We start from the raw sequence: 26,308 nt of genomic DNA, 5'->3' as shown, positions 1-26,308 counted from the left end.
CAAGTAACAGTTCCCAGCTCAAAGACAGTCCCTGTCATGCAGACAGCCTGGGATTTAGATGTCCCAGGTCTTCCTGCTGCAGATTTAGAAGCAATGACTGCTGCTCTTTCCTGAAAGGGAAGCACTCACTGGACCAGTGCTGGTCCAACAGTTCCAAACCACAGCTGAGCTAAGCTAAGTGTCCCCAGCAATGTGTCCCCTCTCCATCCCCTCTGAGTCACCCTTGCACAAGTCGGCATGCTTCTCAACTCCAGGAACACAGATTCAGTGCACTGACTTGGCAAAAAGCCTTTTTTTTGTTTTGGCCCATTTCATGCCATTTTAGTGAGTTATATCAGCTTGGCACAAGGCCACATGAACATCAGGACCAGCCCAAGGGATGTAATAAGAACAAAATAGGAGGGGAAGTGAGGCCATCCCCTTTCAGTGGCAGAAGGTTTATGATGAAACTACATCCACTGCTGTCTCAAATTTTATTTTACTAGAACATTACTGCTAACCCACTCATTAACCTCTTATGCTTAAAGAGGTTTTGTTCAGCAAAGCTTTCAAGGAGGAGCAGTTCAAAAAGAACCAGAAGCCCCTGACTAAATTATACTAACCTGAGGTAAATTTTCAAGCTGAGCCACAGGTGCAATCTAAACCTGTGCTGTTTCAGAGTCAGGCTTTCTTCTTTCTACTTTTTTCTTTTAAAATCCCTCAGAGAGGGAGCAGAACAAAGTTGATCATAACTAAACCAGACATAATAAAGCAGTATGTTGTTTTCAAAGCAGGCAGTAGGCTAGCATTAAACAGGAATCTTAAATTATTTTTTACTCTTATTTTATATCAGTGAGTCAGACTCTCAAGGGCATTTCCCCACACAGAACGGGCTTAGGAAAGTTTCTGAGCAACAGCAAAGCAAGATTAAACACAAGAAATGAAAAGGGATTAAGAATCTCTTAACTGATAGGGAAGAATTCTACAGTCTTACCTAAAAGAAGTTAAGGCGCTTCATGCGATCCAGCCATTGCACTCTACCTTTGAGTGCTGACAAGAAGCCAAAGCGCCAGCACAGCAGCTCTCACAACGCATTTCTACCTGCCTAGGACTTAACCACCCTCTCTTGCAGAAAGTGAACTTGCAATTCTGCCAAGTAAAACAGACCCACAGAAGAGAACACTAAAAGTCATTTAAAACTACATGTTTTACTGCACTGGAGCAAAGGCAGAACAGTCACACTGGCAGTTACATCTCCATAGAAGAGCAGTAAACCACAGCCAAGGGACAGCCAAACTAAAAATCACAAGCACTCATTCGATCGCTTTCAACAGCACCTGATCAAGACAGCAGAAGCCCTGGAGTGGAATTTCAGATTAAACTTAAATTCCCGGCTCTGAGAAAAACTCCCTGTGGAATGACAGGCAAGTCACCTTTTCCACACACTACCTGAATCCCCTCCCCTGTAAAAGAGACACTGTTCCTACTTGTCTATTTAAGTTGCAAAGCACTCCTGTCAGGGATTACCTTAAGAATGCAAGCACATAAACCCAGCTGAGCTGAACTCTGATCTCAGCTGGGCCTTCTCATTGGCTTTGTAATATTATAAAGTAAAAAGCAAGGCTGAGCCTACACCATAATTCAGCCACTGGACAGCATTTTGGTAGCAGATGAACCATAATTTTTGGGAAACAGTGAGCTACAGGTCCAAAGATGGAGCCAGGCAACAATCTGAGGGATTAAAATGAATCACCAGTGCCTGCACTCCTTCACTAGTGACTAGTGAGCTGCAAATGGACATATTTCAAATCCATTTCAGATACCCCACCAAGTGTTTAGGAGTACAAATGCAGGTGTTTAGGAGTACAAATTAAAATAACTTGTAACTGTGCTCTCAGCCATGGCATCAAGTGCAAGGAGTGCAGGAAAGTACTGAAAATTACATCCAAGAATAGGAATTCTGCAGAGCTCTCTGCTTCACAGCATAAAGAAGCAGTTTCTCCCAATCTTTCAAAGGAGACGGCAAATGAGAAACTATCAATACCTGCTGACAGAACTTTCCCAACTCCATGTTTTGAGAAATTCACATTTGTTATCAGAAGCATAGCACAAGGCAGGGCCTCAGATGAGAGCTCCCCTACAGAGTGTGCAGTCCAAAAGAAACAGGGTGGAATGGAGAGGAGCAGAATAAATTGGGAGCATGTGAAAACCAAAAACAAATAAAGAAACCCCCCCAAACAACTAGTCATGTGAATTTCTAATTAAAACATTCATAATCATCCCAATGATTATTTGGATGGCAGCTGAATTTCTGCCCCCAGTCTGGCCAGAGTGCTAGCAGAGTTTCTGAGGCTTGTAAAGCCAGTCTTAGCTGCAAAAACACTGTGGGAAGCACAGACCAAGCAGCAACTAGCATAAACAGTACATGCCCACAGCTCTTCCAGGCTTTCTGTATCTCAAAGGCACACAAAATGTTCTTTGTTTTGTCTTGCATCAGGGATGTGTCTTCCTAAAACCAAGTACTTTCATAAAGCAGGGCAGACCAGTTCTTTATTGAAGTGCACTCAATCCTTAATCATTCCCTTTCTATGGCTACAAACCTGTTTTATTCCACCACCTGGAATCACAGTTTTGTGCAACAGAACACATTTATGAGCCTCTCTTATGTGATCGGGTTGGTTTCCCATCTGCAATTTTTCAATATCCAGATACTACCAACTCCCTAAGTACAATCAACACCTGTTTCACTCACCCCAAAAATGCTCTTGTTTTAGTACACCTGACCCCCTACAAGCATCAAACCAAGACTGCAGCCTTCTGCATCCAGCTATCATGCTGCTACTCTCTCCTGGGTTTGCACTGCAACCCAGATCTACTACTTTGCACCCATCTTAACTGCTAGCTCTGCTCCGCTGGAGACAGGCAGCCAGATACCTGCAGCTCGGTTCTAGCCTGTCTTGTCTGAACCATCACAACAGTCATCACTGCCTCTCTGAAAGTAGATATATGCTACTGCTGTCCAGAGACACAAATCATCTCCTTACTCTCTAATGCTGAGCACAGAAGTGATTCCTCAGGATCCATGCTTCTGTTGGGAGGACAAAAAGTACTTCCTCCTCCCCAAGATGGAAGAGAAAAAGCTAGACTCCAAACTCATCCTGTGGAGAAGGGAGCACAGTATGCTCTAGTACCCTCTACAGCCCAGCAGCTGCATGCCAGCAGGAGCATTCTCCTTTGGAGGGCAGTTTCTCTATGCCATTTCCTGTAAAACAGGCCTCAAGCACCAAAGTGTAGGGGGATGCACCTCTGCTACCAGCTGCGTTAAAGATTATATCTTCTTGTCTCCAGGATGGAGGTTTGTACCTTCTGTGCTGCTACTGGGAGAACTCCTAGCCCATTTCAGGCAAGGCAAGCTGACTTCGCAGAGACCTGCTACTTATTGGAGGGAACATGGCTGGAAGGGATTGCATAGAACTAAAACAAGCACTAGTGCTGCAGGACATGGCATGCTGAGCTCTAGGCAGTAGCAGCATCTGCCTTCATCACCAACATCATTGATGGATGTCAAACAAACCTTAATAACCTAGACCAAACAGTAGATTTTCTTCTGATCTCATTCAAACAGAGGAAGAAGAATTGACATCTGTGGTGTGTGGCTCTTCACATCAGTTACCACCAGAGCAGCAAGGCTTATGCCTGTTCTCAAAAGCCAATTTGCAACCCATAAATTAGAGCAACAAGCTTGTAAAGGTATGCTGCTTTAGAGATGGGATCAGTAAATGTACACTAGTCAGCCTTTGTTTGGGACATCTATGAAACTCTGCTCTCATCCACCCCAACCAGCCTTTTAAATTAAGTCTCAGCAACATTTCTAAAAAAACTTACTTTCATATTGACGATAATCTGTCTTATCACACTGATCTGCCCATGTTGATTTTTGTTCTGCTAAGGCTTTATTCAAGGCCCTGCTATAAGAAAAGTCAGGTCCAGTGATATTACATTAGTTAAAGGAAGATTTCTGTCCTTTCCTGTGAGCAGACTGCCCACATAGGCAGCTAATTTCTCTTACGTATCAACATATGTCCATCTACCAGGTAAGAAACACATATGCAGCACCCTTTCCAGGACTACCTTACAACTTGGTCTGAGGGTAAATGTCGAGAGTAGGTTACCAGTGACTGTTGCAGCCTGCCACCCACTGGCCTCCAGAAGTGTGACCTGTGCTGACTTATTTTCCAAATCAACACACTGAAGGTCACTGCAATGCACTCTGCTAGCAATAGCTGACACATAACAGCTTCCTTCAGAGCAACAGTAGTATTGTCACAGACTGCTTTATAGCTACCGTTTCTTGCAGTTATTGTAAATTACCTATAACTACAATAACTACAACATCAGTATAAAGCCAATTACATCCAAAGTATTTTACATATTTTCAATCTGTTCAGACTAATGCTCTAATTGAGATATGTCAAGAATTTAGAGTGCAAACCACACAAAAACAAACATCTCGTGAAAAAGCTCTAAAAGGATATTTGAAAGAGAAAAAGGGTGTCTCAGCTTCAAACACAGTTAATGGCAGTGCATGAAGCCCAACATGAAGCCCAGACTGCTTCTGGAGTAAGGACAAAGTATTGCTTGCCATGTCAAAACCAGTTGCAGCCTTTCTCTGGGAGAAGTAAGAAAAGCCTTTGAACCAAGTTGAAGTAGTTTAGGATAAACTAAGAGCTCAGCTTCTTAAGTTGAAGACAGTTAGGTGCATAGGCTACTGACTGATTCACAAAGATCACCCAGCTACTGGAGCTGGTTCAGAAAGACCCAGTATAGACCAGTATTTTACTGAAAAACAGCATAAGCATAGGCAGTAAATACAAGAGGACATGAAGCAACCATGACTCCAAACAGTTACAGCACGCTAGGAGAAATTTATCCTGGCACAGCTGGAGCATAGGGTGAAGCAGTCAGAAGTGAGAGTGTGAGGCACAGCATGCCTCTTTAGGAAAGCCAAAGTTTTGCCAGCATAAATCGTTCGGTTTGGGTCCAGTAATTGCTCCAAGACAAGTGGCTAGGAGCTTATAAGAGATCTGTCAGCTATCAGCTATATGGAGGTCACATATGCACAAGCAAAGTGTTTATGGCAAGCAACCACAAGTTGAAACTGTGTCTGCCAAACAAAGGTAAAAGGAGACATTTCAGACATTTTTCTGCTAGACCTCTGCAGGATGGTGTGGGTGGTAAGAGCTGCTCAGTTTTCATGGGATACCAAGAAGAAAAAGCAACAGGTCAGAGGAAAGTAAACTATTGAACAATCCTTAGATACTGCCACTGAGGTGCCCATTCTCAGAGCTTCTCTGGTTGAAGCTGCTTCAGGCAGTCTGCCCAGAGCACAGGTACAGAGCCTATTTTCACATGAAACTAAGCAAGGCTGAGACACTCATGTAACTCAAGAAGTTGCCTTTAGAAGGATATGACTCACTGACCTATATCCACATATGCAAATGATAGTAAACTGTCAAAAGATGACCCTGGGGCTTACAGCCTGAGCTGCCTCTGCTATGGCAGTGTGCACCCATTTGGCCATGCAACATTTCAAGAGATTTATCTTATGGAGGACTGTCTAAGGCTGTGCTTCCAGAAGCCCTGAAGTTTTAAACAGCCTCCTGGTGCTAGCAGGAGGTGTAAAGACTACTATACGATACTTCATCTTTTGTCAATGTGAAGGAGTTCAAGCTATCTATATGTATCAGTGCTTTTGAAAGGCTTGGTTTCCTCACGTGCAGCATACTGGAAGTAAAAGCTACAGACACCCACTCAAACAGCAACATTACTGGAAGTCCACACATTTCATGTCAACATTCATTCTAAGAACAATCCTATTGTGTCAAATATTTATCTCTAGTTATCTGAAGAGCTCCAATTGATGAGCAATTTCTGGTAGTTCTGTGTCTGAAGCCTGTTTTGTCATTTTAGATCCCACACAAATTCTTGCCATACAACAACGGCTTGTTGTATCAGACATCTTTATTTGCTGTATTACCCAAGTGTACAAATAGTGAATGCAGTTATAGAAATTCAAAATATATTGTAGTAGAAATCTGTCTGGGAAGTGGAATGTTAAGATATTTACTTTATAAAATTACTACACTTAAGTCACTTCCATTTGCAAGTTTCAAATATATTAGGGCCATGAAGAGGCAGATAATGACCCAAAACAAACAAAAAAAAAGTTCACAGTACACTTTTTCTGCTAGATGAAGTCAGTCAACAGCAAATTAATTTCTTATATTTGACTCATTTTGAGTTATCAGCCAACAGGATGTTAGCTACATCCAGACAATTCATACATAATTCAGCTCTCATTTATAAAGTCAATGTATTGCTATCAACATATTTAAGTATTAGTCAAACAGAATCTCAGTGACAATATTTATTTTAAGCTAATGAAATCAAGCCAATAAGTTGCCCCTGGCCATTGAGTGCAATTGATGCTTTTGTCACATTTTCAGAATAAGGCGCCTTAGCTCTTGAACAAGTCAATACAGCTTTGCAGGAGAGAAACATTATTCTGGAAAGGAAGAGAATTAGTTTCAGATGAGTAAAATTAATAATTTAAATCCTGCCTTTCACAATGAAGATGCTTCCAAAATAGCAGGTCCATCCCAGGATTCTGTAGCCTGTGCCAATGCTAAAGATCTTCTACTGCAAAGACAAGTGTTCAAGCAGTAAAAAAACCAAAACCAGATGATAGTTTGCAATCTACCTCTTCCTGCAGGCCTTCAACCATGACTCAGTTATAAGGAGAGGGGCAAGAGGCAGCAGTAAGCTTTTAAAGTGGGCCAAACTGAGCAGTAACGTCAAGTCGTTGGTGTCACATTCCAGTTCAGCACTGAAGTAGCTACCTGTGGTAAAGTCCAGTACTCTTAGGGAGTGAGACATTAGACTTTCGTTCTTCAAAAGAAGCTGAGGATGCACAGTTACCTCTTCCTGCTTTGTTCCCTACACTAAGTTAACAAACCCCATAACTCGTGTATACTTTCCTAGATTAAGCTGTGGTCCCTGCAGCAACCTTCAAGCCTGCTCAGTGAAGCTTAATAGAGGCTACTACAAAGCCAGTGTCCCCTTTCAGTGACAAGCCAAAGTGAGAATGATTGACAGCTGGATCACAAGCTACAGGATGTGCTCTCACAGCACTCAGGAGCACTGGAAGCAGCAGCTGCCTCCAGATACAGTCAAACCCACAGAGGTTACCTGATGGGAAGTCAGGTGATCTGTTGTGTACTACCAGCAAAACTGAGACTTCTCACTTACTGCGGTAGGCTAGTGTCCTAGGAGTGACAGCTGGAATGCAGACTTTCTGCATGGGACAGATAAAACTGTCAGCATTTGTTCTTTCTATGCACTTTGTACACACTATGCCTACAGCTTCTCCTCTTAAGATCTCAGCTGAAGAGCCTAGCTGTTCTATTTCACACTTCCTAGTTTTAAAGGGAACCCAGCAAATCGTCCAAGTTACGCAGTACTTACTTCTCTGAACCTATGCCTGTTAAATTCCAAATAGAACACACCTTTGCATGTTTTATTTCCAGTTCTGCCATTTCAATTAAGTTTTTGCGGAATGCTGCTATTCTCTTCTGCTTGAAGCTCATCAGTTCTGTAGAGAAGAACATAGGTAAGACGTATAGAAAATGTGACAAGTTTCAGTAATGCCCCTTATGTTTCATGAGTTCTGTTATGCAGCTCTAGTTACAGTATTTGACAAAAGAAAAAAGAGGTTCAAGAGTTAGTCCTGCTGTTTTCTAGACAGAGATTCATTCATCTCATGACACCAACATCTTGGTGAGGAAACAGGCAGCCTAAGAGAGAAAAGCTTTGTAGGAAGACAACTGGAGTAAAACAGTAATAAGCCACACAAGCTCTGTGAGAACACAGAGCATTTAAAAGCCAAATACACTGAAGGAAGAGCACGTGTGCCATGAAAGCACATTTCCTCTGGTTTATATTGTCCATATATATATATATATATATATATATATATATATATATATTCTTCTACGAAGAATCAATGTTTGAAACTCTGTATAAGTCACTCAGTTATACTGGGACAGAGCAAAAGCCTGTTTGCACAGTTCTGACTGAGACAATTAGAAGCCTGAGTAGTTACCTTCAGGTGGAGGCCGAAATCAGGAGTTCAACCTAGAAAGCAAATACTAGGGGCTTATAAATAAGGCTGGTCTAGTACTGACACTGCTCTGCTAAAGAGAATGGTTTTAAAAAATGTTTAGCTGTTTTAGTTTTACAGGCATCTATACTGCCCTGCATTGTACTACTTGTTTCAGGAGAGTGTTCAGAAGCCTGCAGCAGTTGAAGGTCAGATGGAGACCCAGACTGCACTAAGATCTCCTTTTAAGCATAAATACAGCAACGCCTGTTTTACCTTGTTTTGCAGATTCTGAAATCTTTTCAAACTTCTGACAACAATCCTGTTGATGTGCCTCGGCCAGCCCGACATCCTTGCTCTTTAGTCTGGCTTTATCTAGAGCTTTGTTCGAGTTTTCATAGTCAACAAGAGCCCTTGTTCGTCTGTATAGAAGATCCTGAATGTAGATAGAAATAGCACACCAAAGCCTTAAGAGGAATACTTCCCAAACTGAGGTTACAACTACTTTAGCAGCAAGAGGTTTCATTTCTTTCAGCACCAGATTCTGCTTCCTTCAATAAGCTATTACTGCCTGCCACACTCTTGGCATAGCCTATTGCTATGCCTTTCACCAGTGTAGTACTAAATTTTCAGGACAGTCACTTATGCCTTAGTCAAGGAATTCTGATGGCTACTGTAGGCATAGTTTTTTCCCCTCAAAGTAGTTTATCTGGCTACAAGGTGAGTTACCCCACTAAGGAGGAACAGCATTTTCTGAATTCCCTCAGTCTACTTCCGGTAGACATTTAATTTGTTGGAGACCTGACAGTGTGACTGAAGCTCTATACTAACCTAGACATGAGACGTAGTACAGGTCTGAGTCAATTCCTTTCTAATCTAGCAGCAGTGTAGTCTTGATATCTAAATAACAGTACACCACACGGTGGGAGCCTGTAGTGAATGTTCTAGGATTTCTGACATTAAAGGTAAGACACTAGATGAAGAAGCCCAAGTTATACCTGGATAACTTTTTTCAGCATAGACACCCCCATGTCAAATGAAGTATTGATTAGAAAAGAGTTGCTGGCAAGGCTTTTGCAGTTAATCAATCTACCAAAGCGCTCTTGGAAGTCCAGGTTCCAACAGCCTTCACATGTTACAGCATATTTGTGCTAAGGTACTTTAAAAATCCTGAAGCACATCCCAAGTACTAATTAGTCATCATTGATTTTATGACAAGTCCATGAGTATTCAGGCAGGGGATGGGAAAGAATGCTGCTGCAGACTTAAATTCAGTTTGCTCTAACTCACAGAAATTTAAGAGCTCTTCCACTACAAAAACTGGGTCAAGATCTCCTGTAAGTGGCTGGACTCCAGATAATATATAGTTTCTATATTCTGCTGTGGTTCAAGAGTGTCAGGTTTCTTAGGCAAAACAATGGCTCGTCTTCCTGTCTTCTTAAAGCACAAAGAATATCATGCGTGAGTCATGATGCCTATAACAAAACAGCTTCAAAAAGAAAACTGTTCTCACCTTAGCAGCTTCTATATTGAGCATGTAGTATCTCAACAGTTCAGAAAGCTTTAAGTCTTCATCAGATGAAACTCTGCTCTCTACCTTCTGCAGAAGAAATAAAAATAGTTGGTATGGAACAGGTAACAGCAACATACATATTCTTTCCCCCTACCCCACCCCCTGCCAAAGTTTTCCTTACCCTGAGTTTCTCAAAGAGCTCTGCAACTTTCAACAAGTACCTAAGTAGGGGGAGGGAAAAAAAAAAAAAAAAAGCATAAGTAAGGCTTAGATACTTCTTAGTCTGAAAAATGCCAGGATCAACTGTCAGGAGACCAAAAAGCTGAAGGCTGGAGTTTTCTCCTGCATACAGATCCAGACAAGTGTTTGAAAAGAATTTAGGTCTAGGCAAAGGCCTGGACAAAAGGTTCAATGTGCTGGATTCCAGCCTAACAGCTGAGCAGCTAGACATCATTTAAAGTAACAATGCTAATCTTCAGAGCATAAAGGTCTTGTGGAGAATTTCCTTGCTGCTATCCTCCAAGAGAGATGAACCAGCTTGTTTCTTCAGCTATACACTCTGTTTTAAACAAGGTCTTGGTAAATTGACAGCAAAGTTGAAAGGTGGAATTCACCTCAGAAAAGGTAACTAGGTTTCTACAGCTTAAAAAAATCCCTACTATGCTGGAACTGCAAAGGTCTAGAAGATAGTAGACTTAGTGTAAGCTGTGGTTATATTTAACAGCACATCAGAACACACATGCATAAATCCTTTCTCCAATAGTCTCTGGGAGTTTATGACCTGAAAAAATGGAAGGAAATTTCTGCTAAGAAGAAGCTTTGACAACCAGCACAATTCCGCTCCAGGGCACAACTGGCAAGAGATCAACTAGTTAAGTTGCAATTGATAACATTAGGTTTGCTGCACCAGGAGTGCTAGAGGAAAGTTTTAATGCTGCTTGCCTGCAATTCAAGAAACTCAAACCAGTTATGACTCAATCCTCTGGATTTTACAGAAGAAACTTGGTATTCCCAGACTCAGGATATGTTTATGAACAGTTTGAATTACTTACTTTTTGATAGCTGTAGGTTCTTCCAATGCCAGGCTGTTCAAGCAAGCTGAAGTATAAATATAATCATCTGCAACATCTGCAAGAACAAGACAAGGTTTTCAGGCTGAAATCAGCAAAACTGCATGATTTCTCAAAGATCTTTGAAAAAATTCACTTTTATGAGATCTTGTCATCTTATCTGCTTTTGCACATGCGTCCTTGATTCTGTTGTAGTAGTTCACAAGAAAAGTCTTCTCTTGCTCAAAAAAATCTTCTACTTCCTGAAAAAGAGTATGACCTGTTAAATTAGTTCCTGCAGAATACAAACTTTTCCCTATTTTGGGAAGGGCCAAAGAAACAACCATAGCCTGGACCTGAGCACAGGCCCACCAAATGGCTATTGAAAAACTGAGTTCAAGGTAAGATCCTGAGAAAAGGGTTTAACACACCAAGCCATTTTGGCAAGTTTCTTTTACACTGTGTGGTGAAAATGAAGTTGACACTCAAGTATTCACTGATGCAGACTGTCTGAAGCAACCAGTAAGTTACTATCAGACAGCCCTCAGGGCTACCAACAGTTGGAATTTTATTTCCTAGGCCTGCTGCAACACAGCAGCTCAGGAGTAAACAGTTTACAAGCTTGCTTCACATCCACATCAAATATGACACATATTGTAACATTTCGTGACATTGTGTTTAGGACAGCAAGCCTATTGGGAAGAGCTACCATGGCAATGTGACAGAATAAGCTGAACCTGGACCAGTTACAGTTTTTAGCATTTGATCTTGTCTAGTGCAAGCAGAAACACATAAATTCAGAGCTCCAAAGTAGACAAAAGCCACAAGCATGTTTGCTGAAGGTGTAATTCCTTCCTCCCCAGCAGAATCAGGTGTTAAGGCAACTCTTTTGCATCCACCAGAAACCTGAAGTATACACTGAAATTTAACAGCCTGTAGCTCCAATGTCTTATTTTTACAGAAGTCAAAATTAATACAGGCTAGGACAGCAGTAACAAGGTAGGTCGACATTAGTAACTGAGCCTCATGCACATCAAGCCTGAAGCAGACACGAGGAACTTCCCCGGAGCAGAAAGCACAAAACAATCAAGACTGGAAGAGGTTAACCAACAACCTTACCTTGACTCCAGAGAAAAGGACCTCATCAGCACTCTTTACTACACTTTTTAAAAAGCCACCAAACATCTCTTTAGTGTTTTTCCTCCGAACACTCAGCTGCAACAGAGAGGCAAAAACATCTTTAAAGTCATCCCCAGTGGTGAAAAAGTAACTATTTTGACTCTTGAAATGTAATAACATCATTTACACCTAGTATATATCAGAGCAGATTGATTTCCAAGTCCTCCACAGTAACAGCATAACGAATGTAACAGGTAACAAACAGATTGGTTAGAAGAAGTTAAATTATCCTGTGCCACTGATTTGTTCTCATTCCCAAAAACAGCTTGGTTCCTCCTTACATATTGTGCTGGTTTTAAAAACCAGCTAGAAAATTAAATCCCAGTCAAGATGCTCCCCTTCTGCCCCCCAGTACCTCTCCTGGCGAGAGGGAGATAAAAACCAGAGATTTTTTGAGTTGAGATAGGACAAATTTACTTGAAAAGCAGCAGTGAAATAACAAATAGTAACAGTAACTATATCAATAACAAAAGATACACAAAAAGATTTATATACCAACAAGATGCTCCCTGACTGAGGCTCCGCATGGCCCAAGACAGACAGAAATGGCCACAGACCCTCCACACGGCCCCCTTTTTCTACCAACCCCAAGCCAATGCCCCTTTTTCCACAAAAGTGAGAATCCCTTACTTTCACCCCCCAGCAATGATATGGATGTATAGAATACAACCTAGGTGCCCCATGCAGACCTCCACCAGCCCAGCCCCTTCCCTGCTCTCCCCCACTGCTACCACAAGAAAATTAACTCTCTCCTAGCCTAAACCAGGACATCATCCACCCCTTATTCTATACATCTATGTCATGCCCAGATCTGACACCTTCCAACTACATACACATATATAAACATAGTCAAGCACAGATATTATTCCCATAGTCAATGGCCATCCCCACAAAATGTCTGTTGAGTTCATTTAGTCCATGACTGTGGGTTCTATCTATCCTATTTGTCTTCCAGGTCAGGAGAGCTGGTGTGTTGTCAGCTGGTTGTAAGCTGCATCATGAGCTCCCAACTGGTGTACTGGGGCCAGTCCATCCTCATTGTCCATGGTAGGTAATGGCACACAGTGGCACTGTTATTCAGTAACCAATATAACATATACAATTCAACATTATAGGTGGTTCTTCCACAAAAATCAAATCCCCTTCAGGTACACATAGTGTTTCCCTGTCTCTCCGCATTATCCACCAAGTGCATCCAAGTCCTTGAGCAAATACAAGCCCTTGCTTGAGGCAGGACTAATCCAAGCTGTCTTCCCTAACACATTTCTCATATGCACCACAAGGACTTTATCTCTTGATACAGTACATAGCAGTTCTGATTGGGCAGAGCCAGCTCGACCGGTGGAGCCTCAGGTGCTAACTAACCAGGTGGCCCCTGCTAAATGTAGATCCCAATGTTTGAAGGTTCCACCACCTATTGCTTTCAATGTGGTTTTTAACAGTCCACTGTACCCTTCAACTTTCCCAGAGGCTAGTGTATGATAGGGAATATGATATACCCACTCAATATCATGTTCTCTGTCCCAGGTATCTATGAGGTTGTTTTTGAAATGAGTCCCATTGTCTGACTATATTCTTTCCAGGGTGCCATGCTGCTACAGGACTTGCTTTTCAAGGCCGGAGACGGTGCTACAGGCAGTGGTGTAAGGCACAGGGTAAGTCTCCAACAATCCAGTGGCTGTTTCCACCATTGTAAGAACATAGCACTTGCCTTGGTAGGTTTGCGGGAGAGTAATGTAATTGATCTGCCAGGCCTTCTCATATTTATATTTCAACCATTGTCCCCCATACCACAGGGGCTTGACCCACTTGATGGCAGCACATGTTTCACAGTTACGGATAACCTAGGAGGTAGTGTCCATGGTTAAGTCCACCCCTCAATCATGAGCACATCTGTATGTTGCATCTCTCCCTTGATGACCTGAGGCAACACAGGCCCACTGCACCAGAAATAATTCACCCTCGTGTTGCTAGCCCAGATCTACCTGAGACACTTTAATCTTGGCAGCTTGATCTACCTGACCATTATTGCAATGCTCCTCAGCAACCTGACTCTCAGGTATATGTGCATCTACATGATGGGCTTTCACAGTCAACTTCGCTACCCAGGCAGCAAAGTCTTGTCGCAATTCAGCAGCCCAGATGGATTTACCTCTGTTCTGCCAATTGGTCTTTTTCCATTGGTCTAGCCATTCCCCGAGAGCATTTGCTACCATCCATGAGTCAGTGTAGAGTGTTGGCCATTTCTCTCCTTCAGCGATATCTAAAGCTAGCTGGACACCTTTCAGCTCTGCAACCTGACTCAATCCACCATGTCCCTTGATAGCTTCTGTGACTCACTGCATAGGACTCCATATGGCAGCTTTCCATTTTCTATTTGTCCCTATGATACGGCAGGAACCATCAGTGAAGAGAGCGCGCCACTTTTCATTTTTGGGTAGCTGACTATATGGTGGGGCCTCCTCAGCAAGTGTCACCTGCTTCTCTTCCTCTTCTGATGATAGTCTGAAATTTTCACCTTCAGGCCAATTTCTGATGATCACCAAGATCATCATTACAATGTTAATAACAAAAGGTATGCAAAAAGAGGGTAATTTACATACAAACAAGATGTTCACTGACCAAGGCCCTGTGAGGCCCAAGACAGATGAAAATGGCCATGGACCCTCCACATGGCCCTTTTTGCTACCAGCCGCAAGCGAATGCCCCCTTTTTTCATAGAAGCGAGAATCCTTTACACTTTCACCCCCCAGTAATGATGTGGGTGGTATGGAATACAACCTAGGTGCCCCACATGGAACCTCCCCCAGCCCCAGCCCCTTTCTTGCTCTCCCTCACTGCTACCACAAGAAAATTAAGTCTGTCCCAGCCAAAACCAGGACAAACATCTTGGATCAGCATCTAGCACTCATAATTAGGTGTGATAAAACAGATGCAGGACTAACTTTAATATACCTCCATTCTTCAATTTTAGGACTATGCAACACAGCACAGCACAGGTACACCTGAACCTGCTGGTTGTTCCCAAGATAAAGGCATGCAAAGTTGGCTTCCTAACCAATTTGACAAGGATTTATAAACACTGAGATTTATAACAGAAAAAGGTCTAAAGGTCAGGCTTTCATCCTTTCATCTCACAGAAGTAGATATCTTACAATATCTACTTGTTGATGCTGCATATAGATTCACATAACATTTTGACTGTGCCCAGAAAAAACCAACAGCACTCCTAACAATTTGCCTCACTTGGAAAGCAGAGAGGAAAAAATAAAGAAGTCTTACATCCTGGTCATACTCCAGGAAAACATGAAAATTGCGATCTTTGCTGAGCACAGGATGAGAAGAAATCCGCTGAAGGAAAATTTCATGTGACGATACAGTCTTCTTGAAGACAGCAAGGTATTCACTGAAAGGAAAGAACAGATTGAGATCCTCTCTTGTACTGCCTTCTTCAATATACAAAGAATTACTTTAAGTTATCCAGTGAAAATATTTGACAGCAGGCTTCTGAAATAGCTAGCTAGTGATAGTGAAGCTATTTTCAATCTCTTTAGCCAGGAAGTTTTCTAGTTTGAAAGAAACTTTTGTCAAGTCCTCAGCTCCAGGATTTTCAAGACACTCTTCAAATCAGTCAAACTCAAGATCAGTTATTACCAAATAAAATAAAGTCGCTCTCCTAGGAGGCTTCTCTAAGTGCAGCTTTTGGCAGTAAAGTCATTTTACTTACGCTTCTAGTTCTTGCTTCATTTTGGCAAATTCTTCTTTTGTCATAGACACTTCTCCTTCTCCTAGCTTCTGCATCTTCTCTCTGGGACCATCAAAGTCAGGCTTTGAAGGTGCTGGAGGTATCTAGCCAAGGAAATGGTTAGTGATAGATACTAGCAAATACAGTTTTCCAAAATTACTTCTAGCCTTCTCTGGAAGGAGGCTCTTTTGCCTCATCATGGAAAAGTGTGGTAAAGAGTGCATGAACCAGGAATTCTAGAGCGTGTTGACAGCCTGTTTGCCCCTCCCAGTTCTGTGCTATCCCTGCCCCAGGAGGGAAACCAACCCAGAAGAACAGCCTCTATAATCCACCCCATAGCCAGCCATCTTCTGTGGCCCACATGGCCTCCTAAAGAATCATGATAGGAAGGAGAGACCATATTTAATAGATTATTTCACTGTCATCTTCAGGTAGATATTAATAACACCATGGAGCCAGGGACTCTCGGAGTATCAAGTCTTTTTTGCTGCTCCAAGCTATATGCAAAGTTAACATAAATGCCACACCACTCAAGTTGTTTGGGAATTAAGGCAACAGGAAGCATAGGGAATACCCAGGCCATGACACACTACTAGCATTGATAAAACATATTTCACACCTTTACTAGTATGCACTTTAGATTGCTATAGTTTTTCAGTTAGAATTACATTTTTTAGGAAGTACTTACAATGAGACCTGCATACTCTTCAGTTTCAGTGAGCGTATCATGCAACCACACAAAGTCTTCATGCTGCCGTGTAACTGAAAACTCAGGGCTTTGAAAAGCTGGCAGTGTAGTCTGGGAGAGAAGATAGACAAGCCCCTACTGTTTTGTAAATCAGTGCTTTTAGAAACAGCTCTGTCCATTTCCAAAAGGAAGCTATTCTGCCTAGTAAGAGCCTTGCCCAACTCCTTTTAGCTGAGCTGGCACTCATTCCAGAGCCGAGAGCGGTACCACTAAGCAGACTGTTAGATAAAAGGCACTGTTGTGAAACAGCATTAATGCAGTTTATTTTGTGACATTTCCCAGTAGCTGCTTTCTTATGCACAGCCTTCTGGTGTCTAGCTAGGATTCCTTAGCAAAGCCAACTTAATAATCAGCTAACCTTGTCTCTGTTTAGAGCGTTCAAGTCTTAGGAAATCTGAAGTTTTATATATACATACCTTCAAGCCACCTTTAAGTGGAAAATCTCCACCTAATTAGATTTCCTTCATTGCCATCTTTACAGGTAGGTGTACTGCAAATACACATATTACTTGCATAACCTCTTTTTCCCCACGACCTTACCTTAGTATGCACAGTGAACTTCACTCTGTCCTTTTCACTTAGGGCATCAGGGATATCAATTTGGAGAGAAGGATCAATATTCAGGTCTACAGATACAGACCTCAGCTGCAACAGAATTCACAGTATAAGCCTTGGTCAAGCATCAGGTAGGCTTAATGAAGCTAGACTGATCATCAGCTGTCAATAAGAACCACTCTGCACTACACCACCGCCTTCAGAAACAGCACATATGGCCAAGCATGACGAACTTGACACTACCTGCACATCACTGTAACAAGCCTTCCCTTCCAAGCACAGGAAAGAAAAGGGCTTGTTCGCCTAAAGTCTGAAGAAATGATTATTGGAGTTCACACTAGAGGTATTTGGGAAGTCTCTTCTTGAAAACAACATCCTCCTTCCAGTACTTCTCCAACTTGTTTACTTGGAGCCCACCAAGCCAAAGCCTATTATGTCATTCAAAAGACAGCAACAACCCTAATAGTTCTCTTCATTATCCTGTGCCTCCACAGGATTGTAGAACATTAGCTCTTAAGAGTGTAGCCTTATGATCTCTTTCCTCACCCTTAGATCAGAGAGCTATTGAGGTTTCTGAGCTTGCCATGTGAGGTACCATTTACAGGAGACCTCAGAGCCCACCTGGTTCAATAAAGATCTGACTTGCCTTCCCAGTGCTTCAAACAGGCCTTAAACTGAGCCAGCATCTTCCTTTGGGGGTTTATTTCTTCATTCCAACAGCCTAGACCCAGAACATAATTTCAACTATACTGAAACTTCCAGAGCAGTGGAATAGCCTTTTCAGTTGAGGACCCTCTAGCTTACATATGAAGCCTGTCTTCTAAGAGGCCCTCCCTTAAGGGCTGCAGTCTAACAAATCATTCTTGTTTTCTGTATAAGGGAGAAACAACCAGAGATCAAGGTCACAACACAGGAAGCTTGCTGAAGAGTGTCCGTCAGAGTCAGGATGAATCCTGAGGTTATCCTTTGGAGACAATTCTGAAGGCCTTCCCAGAAAAGCAAGCTGGAGAACTGGACCATGACTGATGTTGCACCACTCTGCAGCACACTAGTGCACACAACACCAAAGCCCACAAAAAAATGGCAGACAGCATCTGAGCAATCCTGTCATATCACAGATTGCTTGAATGTTGCCTTAAGCCTCTGTAAAGCTGCTAAGAACTGTTCATAGGTTGCCCTTTATAAGGTAAAGCTTTGCTTCCAAAAGGCTCTGGAAACTCCCTCCCCCCCTAGGCTGGCCATCTGCAGCCCAGATCTGGTAGATAACAATTCTCTCTGGCTGCCTGCAGAGGACACAGCTGCTAGGCCAGCGTGCATTTGCCTCTATCCAGCCTGCCCCCGATGGTTACTGCTACTCTCTATGATCAGACTGCCATGTGTAAATGAGGGATATCCCAGTCACTGTACCCTCATCCGCCACATTAGAAAGACTTATCTGTTGCATCCCCACTGTTAGTTAGAATTAGATGAGATAAACCTTTTAAACCTTATGACTATGGAATGACTTTGTATGCAGCACATTTCCATTCTGACTTCTGTAGGACACGAGACTTTTAGCCCATCCTGGGTACTGCCTTGGCAAGAAGCATGCTTACAGAACATGCCCTGGAACACAGTTCCTAGCAGTCCCAAGCACTGCTCACATCCAAATGGACATGGTGGGACTCCAAACTCTACAGGGATTCCAACAGTACAGTCACACCTTGGGACGGACTATTATGTTCCCATACAGGCATGCAATTCTAAAACTTTCTAGAAAGGCACAGGCCAAACAGCACACTGGTTTGGGCAGAAGCCACCCCGTTAAAGCACTACAAGAAAGACAGGTAGTCAGGCATTAATTTCACTGGGAGCACAGTTCACTGTGTGTTGCCAAATGAATGAAAGGCAAGCTGGTCAGTGTTTCCCAGCCAGATAACACCAGCAGGCAAAGTAGCGACATACAGATCTCAGTGTTTTACATTCTGCTTACTTATCTTTAGTGTCCAAACAGGATCAGCAGCGCTAACAATATGAACTGCTGAGTTTGGAAAGTATTATAAGCCAAAGGAAACGGTTTCCTCTCAGCTAAACTAAGGAAAGGATTACACAAATCAGCCAGTCCTGAATTTGCAAGCTTTCTTATTGTCTTGTGGAGAAGGTAACCTGTGATTAGATGCTGTCTGCACACCCTTCCATGCCTAGTAGTTGCCTACACAAGAGATGGACAGGTATGGACACAAGGTGGTACTGCTTTGTCAGATTAAAGCAGCTCACATGCCATGGGCATGTCTCCCCATCATTCTGCACAAGCTGCAGAGACAATGGGGCAAGAACACGTAATCTGCAGCTTCAACAATTTCCAGGAATAATGCTGCGGGTGAGTTTATGCTCACAGCAGGGCCTTATTTACACAGAATCAACTGGGAGTCAGCAGCAGTGTTCAGCTATGCACTCCAGAGCAATATGTACTACACATGGGGCCCAAAGTGAGAGACTAGCTCAAATACAGGACAAGGGTCAAGAACACCCCTATATACATTGGTGGGATTCTGCCCCTCAGAACAGCACGAAGCCACTTGCTAAAAAAGTCTTGTACTTCTACTGCCTTAAACATCTGCTGTAAATGTACACAACCCAGGCTTAAAGGCCACTGCAGTCTGAAATATATGAAGATGGCACAGGATTATTGACCTCTACCCTTCAGGAGTTGGTCTTCAGTAAAGAACCCGGAGCTATGTGAAGTTGAGGATCATAAGACCACTGGTCTACTCTAGTCCTGTGAAGGTCCTGTGTGCTCCTAATTCCAGGCCAGAGACCTTTAGGATTACACAATCAGGGCCGAAAGGCTCAGACTACAAAGGAACCATTCACACTGCCTGACTTCAGGAGGAGTGAGTGTTTGTTTCCCTACAAAAAGTGCTGGAGTAGCACTTCTGCACTGAACAGAAAGCAAGAGGCCCCCCTCCTGTCACCACAGCTCTAACTCCGTGAGCACCTAAAGCAGATGTTCCACACCAACCCTTGATCAATGTAAACATCAACTTCGGCAGCATTAACAGCTTTGCATTCAGGACCTTTCCTGCCATCATCTATCCTACACCCATCCTACAAGTAGGAATGAGAACCAATTTGCTTATGGTCACATGAAGGCTATGCAGAGAATTAAACTGTCATCTACAGGCCCCAGGTTTGTTTTTTTACCACAAGGCCTTCCCAGGATATCACTCCACCTTAGCTCTCTAGCCTACCATGTTTGGCAGGTCCTTTGTATCCAGAGGCGTCATTGTAGGACGTCATTGCTTCTTCCCTGCACTCCAGGCAGTGGGCAAGAGAACTGAAGTTTCCCCCCCCCAGCTACCAGAAACCAGTCTGTCACTTCACACTCTCCGGGGGCTATAATTATAATCCAAGCTCAGCAACTGGGAAGGGGTTATTCCTTACTTGCAGCACATGACCAAAGAGGTACAGAGAACACACAGAGGGGAAACAGCTGGGCTGGACTGCAAACAAACATTCACTCAAACCCAGCACAGTATTCCCACTTTCATTTCGCTTTCTCAGAAACCACTTCTGGTTTGTAGTGACTACAGAAGTCAACATCTCCCACTACTAGGCTCAGTCTTGTTAGTGACCTGTTTCAGGATCCCTGGGCTTTCTTGAGGATTCAAGAAAAACTTTCCCTGTTCAGTACAGATACTGTCCACCACAACTGTCTAACCTGGAAATTAAAACAAGACATCAAGCAGAGCCCTCCAGAAGAACATACAGTCATCATACTGATTATTAACATTTCTAGGTTTCAGGACCAGAAGACTAAATCTAGATATTATGGTACTAATTAGGACATAGCGATGAACATCTGATCTAGAAGTCCAGGAAACAGCAGAGAGCACTACTTGCCCAATCCAGAGAGAGTTTTAAAGCACTTACTTTTTTTCTATTGGTTAGAGATGCTAGGGAGGGGGAAACAAAACAAAACAAAAACCCCCAACACCCAAACAAATAAAACCACACAAAAACCCAACCAAAAAACCAAACAACCCCCAAAATCAACCAAACAAAAAAGAGTTGCATCATTTAAGTACAACTCAGTGAGGACCATCAGCTACCCAGGTTTCTACTTAACAGACATTTAGTTTCTGATCAGGCCTCACCCAAATGCAAACACATCTTGATGCCTGCAGGCATCCCTGGAAGGAAATGCCCTCAGCCACTGAAGCCACTTAGTTCTGTTGAGTGGCCTGAACTGCTGCTTTTCAAATTACACCCTTTGCAGTTTTAGCATCGGCTCTGGATGACTCGATGTTACTTCTGCATTCTAACAAAAGAATCTGCCACTGCAAGCAACTGCGTACAACATCTGACTGTTAGTGAAATAAGAATATGTATTTGTTCTCAAAGACAGGTGAACCCAGGGATTTTCCACATAGCCAGGCTCTTGAAAAGAGCAAGGAGCCCTTCCACAAGGGCTCCCACATCAGAGCTTTCTGCTTATTGTCAGATACCTTACAAAAACCCTCTCCCCTTACTGATCACCTCCTGCTATCATTCAAGCAACAGCCCACAAACAAGATTTCAGTAGTAATTACATCTGCCACTACCCAGAATTCATTACTTTTTACAGAACAGTCTTTTTAATTAATCGAGTTTAAGTGCTCTCCAGAGAGCACTAAGAGATCACGATGTTTTCTGGCAGTTTATACAGAGCAATCAGTTCCAGAGGGCCTTTTTCGACACCCAGGAGTTAACCAGCAGACTTGCAGAGTATCTGGCCAGCAGATATTAGCAGCATCGGTTGCTGGAACTACATTTCAGTCATATTCAGCACACGTACCTCAAGTTTCCTTTCAGTCAAGATACTAAAAAGACATCTGCACACATGCAGCGTAAAGAGCCAACACAACACTTCACAGTGTATGTGAAGTTTTGATTTTGCAGCCTTCATGACAGGCTTGCTCTTATCTCTGACATTGAGCTGAACAGTCCTGAAGTAGTCTGGGTTGCAAACAGCCAGGAAAAATTGAACCAGTCTTCATGTTGCTACTTATGCTATAAAAAATGCTTTCCCACATTGTGACTTTGGACTGCAGAACTCCAGTGATGTAAAGGTTTTCATTATTTTGCTTAAAGCACCAATGAATGGGGAACAACAGTTCAATTTAGTCACACTGAAATGCCATTCCTCACCAAGTACAATGCTTGTCAAGTAAGCAGAAGGCAGCCTCTGCAGGCAGAGCACCTGTTGCCTCTGGCTGTGCAATAATCAGGCTGTGCCTGATCACTTAGCTCTCCTGTCAGCAGGATCCCTGCATCACTCTCTACAGAAACCAAGTGGTCATACACCTCCTTACAGAAGGAAGAGCACAGAGGGAGTAATGTTTATAAAACTTCAAGGACCACTATTCCAAGCAAAAGCCTTGCTAGCTCACCCTGATCCACCAGCAGCACATAGGACACCTCTACCCAACACACTGATTCCTCAGCTTGAGGGTTCAAGCAACAGCTTTGGCCATGCAGGCCAAATCCACCCTGCTGCAGTAGTGTGCCTGTAGAGCATGGCTTGTGGCTGAGCACTCTTAGCCCATATGCCATCTGTAACACAAAGCACAGCAGACTAAACTGGAAATGGTGCAAAGGCAGCAAACTCCTAAGCCACAGTCAGCATCCACAAGATTGTTTTGCTGCCCTCCAGCAGTGAGGCCAGAGCTGGCCTTCGGGAGCCTCAGAAATACTGCCTCACCACACTGGCTTCACCTTCCACGGACTTGAACTTGTGCCATTAGCCCAAACCGCTGGGCCAGCTTCACGGAGGTTGGATGTCTTTGACAGTACATTATCCTTATCCAGTACCTTTCACCTTGCTAGCAGTTCATCTCCCTATTTGATTTTGGGCCCAGCAGCATGCAGAAGCAGTTGTTTTGCTAAGTATAGGCAAGACCTAGTATGCCCTCATTCCTTCAGACCATGTAGCATAATTTGTCCAGCACAGAGAATCACCATTTGTGAGTTATAACAGCAAGTCTCAGGCTATGACACAACATTTTGTCTTCACTGACTGCTTTGAGAAGGAGGGCTTACAATACTTGCTCTCAGTATTTTGATCTAGAACATTTTAACTGCAGACCAAAGCCTTAAAATACTATCAAGCCACCAATGTTAGGAAATACCAGGGTATTTACTCAAGTTTATCTTGGCAGTCCCACTACTTGTTTCACATTCTGAAGTGCCTTTTCCTCCCCCATGACAGATTACACCTTCTTTCCCACTGCACTTCCAATCACCCTTATCCTACCCTGCCTTTCTCTTCCTACATATCCTGATCCTCTGCTGCTTTGCCACCTCAGGGTCAGTTTTTAGTTTACACTTACCAGTGGTTCCTATTCAAGGTTAATACCTAACGAAGCTTTCTTTACAGGCACAGGCTTTATCTACTGGCCACATACCAGTTCCCTGTTGCTGTTTCTTTACCTAAACAGGAACAGACAAGACAGGAGTATTTCTATCCTCCCCCGTGCTGCTAGAATCCCAAGACAGCCCTAAAACCTGAAACAAACTAGTTAATATATGTCCACTGACAGAGTTTAAAGCTACTCCAACCCTCACCATGGGAACATTTTCCCCTCCCCAATATTCCTGCCTGCTAAGTTAAAGGCACATAAACACTCAAAAGTTACCAGTTGCTGCAAGAGAGTTGATATTTGACCTTCCCCTCCACCCCATCACCTGCAGATCTTGCAAGACTATAAAGATTCACACTCACTATTCTCAAAGTGCAGACATTTTAATACAAATAGTTTCACATGCAGCAGAAAACAGTTAAAGCACTGGCCAGCTCACAGCAAACTACTAGAAAACACTTGCTCTATAAACTTTTGCCTGTTCTACTGTGTCAGCATTGTTTCAAAACAAGATTCATATGGAAGGGAAAGACATGAAAAGAAAGTATCTACAGGAAGTTACTAAACTGGTAAACAAGCCTGGTGTATTTCTAGCCCTCAAGTCAGCTAATATATATGTTCCAACAAGCTGGAGAAAACACAGACTGAAGAGACTTAAGCACACCTAACAGTTTGAAACAAAGTCATCTTCCTGAAAGTGAATTAAGCTTAATCACAATGCAAAACTACATTAAGATGCAACAACATGAAAGGCAAATAGGCAATTCACTGACGGTTACAGGGCTGCCTTACCTTCTATTCAAGGTGTGTTGAGGATAGTTATTAAATCAGGTAGTTTAGGTAGATTAAGCCAGGTAGCTTGTCCAGTAGGAGAAATAATTTCAATCACTGTCTACATTACATACACATTAATTCACAAAGATTCTGTTTTAGTATTTAACTTATATTTCCTCTGAGAAGTTGAGAGTCTTAGAACATTAGGTAACACCCCACGCTGCTTTAAAGGCTCCTTGGCACTTAAAGGTTCGAACACTACTACACAGAAAGGAAAACTAAGTCAGCTGCTGATGTGACAGCCAAGGGAAAGAGGCACCGCAGCTGATGTGACAGCTGACCTAGAGCACATAACCAGCAAGGCTGGTCACAGACACACTAGGCAGCAGACCTATTGAGAAAGAGCAAGTTGAACCCTCGGCAGCACAATTGCCTACAGCACTTCGCCGCTAGTGCCCAGAGACAGGTCCTCATGAGCAGGTCCTGCTCCTGTATTCCTTGCCAGGCCCCGTTCCTGCAGCTCCAGAGCCCTGGCTGTCATCCTGCTCCTGCCACAGCCCAGAAGTGCAGCCCGCACCGCCTCACGGCAGCTGCACAACCCTTCCCTCCATCCTCCTCCTTCCCACTCCGGCTTTAAGCCTGCCCCACCCCCTTATCTCCCCCTGGGCCTCTTCCTGTAGGAGCTACACCCCACGTTCACCCTGGGCACCCTGACCACCTGCCCTCAGGAGAGCTTAGTGCGACTAAGGTAACTAATATTTAAAAAACAAACTCTAAACGGAGCAGAAATAAAAACCTGTCACTGTCCCAGCGCTGTCGGGGGCAAAGGGAGCGAGGAGCTCCCTCTCACCCCGCGGGGCCAGCCCGGCTGCGCCCCCGCCGCCTGCCCCAGCCGGGCCGCCTACCTTGTCCTGCGCGTCCCCGCCGTGCAGAGCCATGTCTCCGATCACGAACAAGCACTGTCCGTCCTCCTCCCCGCCGCCGTTTCGTCATATACCCCGAGGCGGAGCCGCCGCCGCCGCCACACCCCCCGCGGGGTGGCCGCCATCTGGGGTGAGGGCAGGGTGCTGCTTGCCTTCATCCAAGATGGCGGCAAAACGCTATATTTTTTTTCCTTGCATTTAGAGATTTGGGTTGTTTTCCTCAGAGCCTTTCAAATAACACCCAAAGAGAGCGAGACAGAGCAGGCATGCCTCTCTCGCAGTTTTCGAGGTGCTCCAGCGAAGGGGAAGGGGCCGGGGGCGCAGGAGAACTACAATTCCCATGAGGCGGAGGGCGGCGCAGTGCGCGGTGAGCGCGGCGGCGGCGGCGGGCGGAGCGCGCCTGCGTGCTGCTTCCCGCGGCGGTGGCGGGAAGTGTGTCTGAGGTAACGCGGGGCCGTGGGTCGTGAGCGCCTTGGGGCTGGGCCGGGGGGTCATGAGAGCGAGTGAAAGGAAGGCGAGCCGGGCCCACCGTGCACCCCTGGCGGGTGAACCCTGCTCGCCCTGCCTCCGGGTCTGTCACCGAGGGGGCCGCATGGCCGGGCTGCCGTGGCTAGGTGGGTATGCCCGCGTTCAGCGGGAATTCTTGTCCAGAGAGAAGAAGCCCTGCACAAGAGTGGGCTATCCGGCCCTGTCGCGTTTCCGGACGCCTGGTGCCCATGTAGAAACGTTGTCTATCTACTAGAGAGCACTTGGTGGTCACCGATGTTAGCCCAGCTCTCACAGATCGCCAAAAACGCTGACGTCGTGTTACAGCCCTGTTTCCCACTAATTCCATTCCCAATGCTGAGCTGGGAATGAAGCTTGAACTTTTTTCAGGGTAGCTCTGTGGGCTTGTGCTTTAAACTGGGTTGCTAAATTTTCTCTCTCCATGCTTTAAACGTCCCAAAAGAGGGAGGTGTATTTTTAACCTGGATAGGTTCAATAATTTAGTTTACAAACTGCAGGGAACCAAGGAGGAGAGGTTGGGGGCAGGGACTGGGCAAGTGTGTAAGGTTCTAAAAGTAATACAGCTGTCAAAACCCTACCTTATTAAGTTGTAGCCAGAAAAAAAGAGAGAATGTAGGGTACTGCTGCCTTTCTACATGACTTAGTAATACTTCTTCAAGAGAAAAGCCTGCGATGTTAACTTAGTTATACCTTCATCAGTGCATTTGTTCTCCTGGAGTTAGGGACACAGGGCAACAGATCTGTAGCTGCATTTAGTGGGGCCCTTTCTTATTATCTCTGAAGTAAGCTAGTGTTTTT

At 43.9% G+C, this 26,308-nt stretch overlaps 1 protein-coding gene across 2 annotated transcripts; it reads right to left on the bottom strand.

Moving 5' to 3' along the window:
• Positions 1–5,982: 5,982 nt before the first annotated feature.
• Positions 5,983–25,381, bottom strand: SNX5 (sorting nexin 5). 2 transcript variants are annotated; one of them, XM_032682581.1, is made up of 13 exons: positions 24,986–25,381; positions 16,912–17,016; positions 16,312–16,422; positions 15,606–15,727; positions 15,161–15,284; positions 11,819–11,914; positions 10,857–10,962; positions 10,703–10,778; positions 9,832–9,871; positions 9,651–9,737; positions 8,414–8,573; positions 7,545–7,630; positions 5,983–6,544 (listed from the first exon to the last, which is right to left on the bottom strand). In XM_032682581.1, exons 1-13 carry the CDS (start codon positions 25,016–25,018, stop codon positions 6,497–6,499), a joined length of 1,194 nt encoding a protein of 397 aa, XP_032538472.1. In that variant the 5' UTR covers positions 25,019–25,381; the 3' UTR covers positions 5,983–6,496. The 2 variants fall into 2 exon arrangements, with proteins under 2 accessions (XP_032538472.1, XP_032538473.1); XM_032682582.1 differs by lacking the exon at positions 24,986–25,381 and adding an exon at positions 23,277–23,376.
• Between the last annotated feature and the right edge of the window lie 927 nt (positions 25,382–26,308).

This window comes from Chiroxiphia lanceolata, chromosome 3 (assembly GCF_009829145.1).
Source record: "Chiroxiphia lanceolata isolate bChiLan1 chromosome 3, bChiLan1.pri, whole genome shotgun sequence".
In the NCBI taxonomy this organism is placed as follows: domain Eukaryota; kingdom Metazoa; phylum Chordata; class Aves; order Passeriformes; family Pipridae; genus Chiroxiphia; species Chiroxiphia lanceolata.
Note: the sequence above shows the minus strand (reverse complement) of the source record. Positions and strands in the feature narration are given on the sequence as shown.

What these genes read in the sequence shown, in the direction of transcription:
- SNX5 (XM_032682581.1), bottom strand. Translation starts at nt 25,018, where the DNA reads ATGGCTCTGCACGGCGGGGACGCGCAGGACAAG. An exon ending in ATGAAGCAAGAACTAGAAGC is followed by an intron (nt 15,285 to 15,605) that starts GTAAGTAAAATG and finishes CTTTCCTTTCAG; the next exon opens with TGAATACCTTGCTGTCTTCA. An exon ending in TCCTGGAGTATGACCAGGAT is followed by an intron (nt 11,915 to 15,160) that starts GTAAGACTTCTT and finishes TCTCTGTTGCAG; the next exon opens with CTGAGTGTTCGGAGGAAAAA.